The 5000-nt window shown below is 37.3% G+C and overlaps 1 protein-coding gene across 1 annotated transcript in view; it reads right to left on the bottom strand.

The window, feature by feature from the left end:
* The window catches only part of tcerg1l (transcription elongation regulator 1 like), a gene marked incomplete at both ends in the record, with an annotated part of 25203 nt that overhangs the window by 6243 nt on the left and 13960 nt on the right, over positions 1–5000 (bottom strand). Inside the window, 3 exons of the mRNA XM_083933322.1 lie at positions 808–953; positions 1249–1338; positions 1588–1768. Of these exons, the coding sequence (XP_083789448.1) occupies positions 808–953; positions 1249–1338; positions 1588–1768 (417 nt within the window). The remainder of the gene's footprint in view (positions 1–807; positions 954–1248; positions 1339–1587; positions 1769–5000) is intronic.

The raw sequence follows: 5000 nt of genomic DNA, 5'->3' as shown, positions 1-5000 counted from the left end.
CAGGTGAGAGACAAACAGGTGAGACAGACAGACAGGTGAGAGACAGACAGGTGAGAGACAGACAGGTGAGACAGACAGGTTACAGACAGACAGGTGAGACAGACAGGCAGGTGAGAGACAGGTGAGACAGACAGACAGGTTACATACAGAAAGGTGGGAGATAGGCAGGTGAGACAGAAAGTTGAGAGACAGGTGAGACAGACAGACAGGTAAGAGACAGGTGAAACAGACAGACAGGTGAGAGACAGGTGAGACAGACAGGTGAGAGACAGACAGGTGAGACGGACAGGTGAGAGACAGGTGAGACAGACAGGTGAGAGACAGACAGGTGAGAGACAGACAGGTGAGACAGACAGGTGAGAGACAGACAGGTGAGAGACAGGCAGGTGAGAGACAGACAGGTGAGACGGACAGGTGAGAGACAGGTGAGACAGACAGGTGAGAGACAGACAGGTGAGAGACAGACAGGTGAGAGACAGGCAGGTGAGAGACAGACAGGTGAGACGGACAGGTGAGAGACAGGTGAGACAGATAGGTGAGACAGACAGGTGAGACGGACAGGTGAGATAGACAGGTGAGATAGACAGGTGAGAGACAGGTGAGAGACAGACAGGTGAGAGACAGGTGAGACAGACAGGTAAGACGGACAGGTGAGAGACAGACAGGTGAGACAGACAGGTGAGACAGACATGTGAGAGACGGACAGGTGAGAGACAGACAGGTGAGAGACGGGCAGCTGAGACAGACAGGTGAGAGACGGACAGGTTAGAGACAGACAGGTGAGAGACAGACAGGTGAGAGACAGACCTGTCATCTTCTTCCTCTTGTGGGGCGGGTCCTCGATGATGCGACTGATGTCTCGTCCAATGAGCTCCCCCGGTCTTTCCCACACAGACAGGTGCATTGTGGGATTGAAGAAGAAGATCTGGTCGTCTCCGGTCCACACGACGCACCTGGACGCACGCACGCACGCACGCACACACACACACACACACACACACACACACACACACACACACACACACACACACACACACACACACACACACACACACACACACACACACACACACACACACACACACACACACACACACACACACACACACACACACACACACACACACACACACACACACACACACACACACACACACACACACACACACACACACACACACACACACACACACTTGTTGTAGGAATCATTTCATTGTAAAATCACCAATGACAACAAACTGACGTTACCATGGCGACCCTGGGACAGGTGTGGAGGCAACAGGACGTCTGTCTTTTCTTCCTCCTTCACTTCTGTTCTTCACCTCCTCCTCCTCCTCTCTGTGTGCGGACACACCAACACACTGAACACACACACACACACACACACACACACACACACACACACACACACACACACACACACACACACACACACACACACACACACACACACACACACACACACACACACACACACACACACACACACACACACACACACACACACACACACACACACACACACACACACACACACACACACACACTTAACGTGACCCCGCACAGGTGGACCCGTCTGTCACACACGTGTCGTTGGAGCGTCCATAGTCGGTCACGCAGAGTCGACTCCCAGAGTGTTCGGGTTCGAACCCCCGAACGAAGAAACAGAACCATTGTTTGCAGTCGTTTACCTTTTTTTCACTGTCGTCCGTTTTTCTCTCCGTCCGCAGCAGCAACGCTCCTCCACCTCCGCTCATCCCTCGCTTCCCTGAGACACACAATAAAACTTTATTTAAACTGTCAAACAAACTTTATTTAAACTGTCAAACTTTATTTAAACTGTCAAACAAACTTTATTTAAACTGTCAAACTTTATTTAAACTGTCAAACAAACTTTATTTAAACTTTCAAACAAACTTTATTTAAACTGTCAAACAAACTTTATTTAAACTGTCAAACAAACTTTATTTAAACTGTCAAACAAACTTTATTTAAACTGTCAAACAAACTTTATTTAAACTGTCAAACTTTATTTAAACTGTCAAACAAACTTTATTTAAACTGTCAAACTTTATTTAAACTGTCAAACTTTATTTAAACTGTCAAACAAACTTTATTTAAACTGTCAAACAAACTTTATTTAAACTGTCAAACATTATTTAAACTGTCAAACAAACTTTATTTAAACTGTCAAACTTTATTTAAACTGTCAAACAAACTTTATTTAAACTGTCAAACTTTATTTAAACTGTCAAACAAACTTTATTTAAACTGTCAAACAAACTTTATTTAAACTGTCAAACTTTATTTAAACTGTCAAACAAACTTTATTTAAACTGTCAAACAAACTTTATTTAAACTGTCAAACAAACTTTATTTAAACTGTCAAAGGAAACAAACTTTATTTAAACTGTCAAACAAACTTTATTTAAACTGTCAAACAAACTTTATTTAAACTTTCAAACAAACTTTATTTAAACTGTCAAACTTTATTTAAACTGTCAAAGGAAACAAACTTTATTTAAACTGTCAAACAAACTTTATTTAAACTGTCAAACAAACTTTATTTAAACTGTCAAACAAACTATTTAAACTGTCAAACTTTATTTAAACTGTCAAACAAACTTTATTTAAACTTTCAAACAAACTTTATTTAAACTGTCAAACAAACTTTATTTAAACTGTCAAACAAACTTTATTTAAACTTTCAAACAAACTTTATTTAAACTGTCAAACAAACTTTATTTAAACTGTCAAACAAACTTTATTTAAACTGTCAAACAAACTTTATTTAAACTGTCAAACAAACTTTATTTAAACTGTCAAACAAACTTTATTTAAACTGTCAAACAAACTTTATTTAAACTTTCAAAGAAACTTTATTTAAACTTTCAAACAAACTTTATTTAAACTGTCAAACAAACTTTATTTAAACTGTCAAACAAACTTTATTTAAACTGTCAAACTTTATTTAAACTGTCAAAGGAAACAAACTTTATTTAAACTGTCAAACAAACTTTATTTAAACTGTCAAACAAACTTTATTTAAACTGTCAAACAAACTTTATTTAAACTGTCAAACTTTATTTAAACTGTCAATGGAAACAAACTTTATTTAAACTGTCAAACAAACTTTATTTAAACTGTCAAACAAACTTTATTTAAACTTTCAAACAAACTTTATTTAAACTGTCAAACAAACTTTATTTAAACTGTCAAACAAACTTTATTTAAACTGTCAAAGGAAACAAACTTTATTTAAACTGTCAAACAAACTTTATTTAAACTGTCAAACAAACTTTATTTAAACTGTCAAACAAACTTTATTTAAACTGTCAAAGGAAACAAACTTTATTTAAACTGTCAAACAAACTTTATTTAAACTGTCAAACAAACTTTATTTAAACTGTCAAACAAACTTTATTTAAACTGTCAAACAAACTTTATTTAAACTGTCAAACTTTATTTAAACTGTCAAAGGAAACAAACTTTATTTAAACTGTCAAACAAACTTTATTTAAACTGTCAAACAAACTTTATTTAAACTTTCAAACAAACTTTATTTAAACTGTCAAACAAACTTTATTTAAACTGTCAAACAAACTTTATTTAAACTGTCAAAGGAAACAAACTTTATTTAAACTGTCAAACTAACTTTATTTAAACTGTCAAACAAACTTTATTTAAACTTTCAAACAAACTTTATTTAAACTTTCAAACAAACTTTATTTAAACTGTCAAACAAACTTTATTTAAACTGTCAAACAAACTTTATTTAAACTGTCAAACTTTATTTAAACTGTCAAAGGAAACAAACTTTATTTAAACTGTCAAACAAACTTTATTTAAACTGTCAAACCAACTTTATTTAAACTGTCAAACAAACTTTATTTAAACTGTCAAACAAACTTTATTTAAACTGTCAAACTTTATTTAAACTGTCAATGGAAACAAACTTTATTTAAACTGTCAAACAAACTTTATTTAAACTGTCAAACAAACTTTATTTAAACTTTCAAACAAACTTTATTTAAACTGTCAAACAAACTTTATTTAAACTGTCAAACAAACTTTATTTAAACTGTCAAAGGAAACAAACTTTATTTAAACTGTCAAACAAACTTTATTTAAACTGTCAAACAAACTTTATTTAAACTGTCAAACAAACTTTATTTAAACTGTCAAAGGAAACAAACTTTATTTAAACTGTCAAACAAACTTTATTTAAACTGTCAAACAAACTTTATTTAAACTGTCAAACAAACTTTATTTAAACTGTCAAACTTTATTTAAACTGTCAAAGGAAACAAACTTTATTTAAACTGTCAAACAAACTTTATTTAAACTGTCAAACAAACTTTATTTAAACTGTCAAACAAACTTTATTTAAACTGTCAAACAAACTTTATTTAAACTGTCAAACAAACTAACAAAATTAACAAACTAACCCTAACCCTAACCCTAACCCTCTTCTCACAACCCCCCCACAGCTCTACACCAGCCCCACAACCCCACCCCAACCCCCGCAGCAGACACCAGGTTCCACCACCCCCAGCCCCCCCTACCCCACCCCCCACCTCCCTTCTGGCCCCCACCACAGCCCCCACCACAGTCCGTCTCACACCCCCCTCCCCCATGACCCTCGCACATCCCCCACTGCTACCATCCACCCCCCAGTCCAGTCTCAACATCACAGCCAGCCAGGTGAGGAGAGAACTGGAGAAGCCCAGCCAGAGAAAAGCCGCCGGTCCGGACCGCATCAGCCCTCGCGTGCTGAAGGCCTGTGCCAGCCAGCTCTGCGGAGTTCTCCAGCACCTCTTCAACCTGAGCCTCCACCTTCAGAGAGTGCCAGTGCTGTGGAAAACATCCTGCCTTGTTCCAGTGCCCAAAAAAGGACATCCTGTGGCTCTGGATGACTACAGGCCGATTGCACTGACCTCTCACATTATGAAGGTCATGGAGAGGCTGGTTCTTGCACACCTCAGACCCCTAGTGTGCCC

Source organism: Echiichthys vipera, assembly GCF_963691815.1.
Source record: "Echiichthys vipera genome assembly, chromosome: 18".
Classification (NCBI taxonomy): Eukaryota; Metazoa; Chordata; class Actinopteri; order Perciformes; family Trachinidae; genus Echiichthys; species Echiichthys vipera.
Note: the sequence above shows the minus strand (reverse complement) of the source record. Positions and strands in the feature narration are given on the sequence as shown.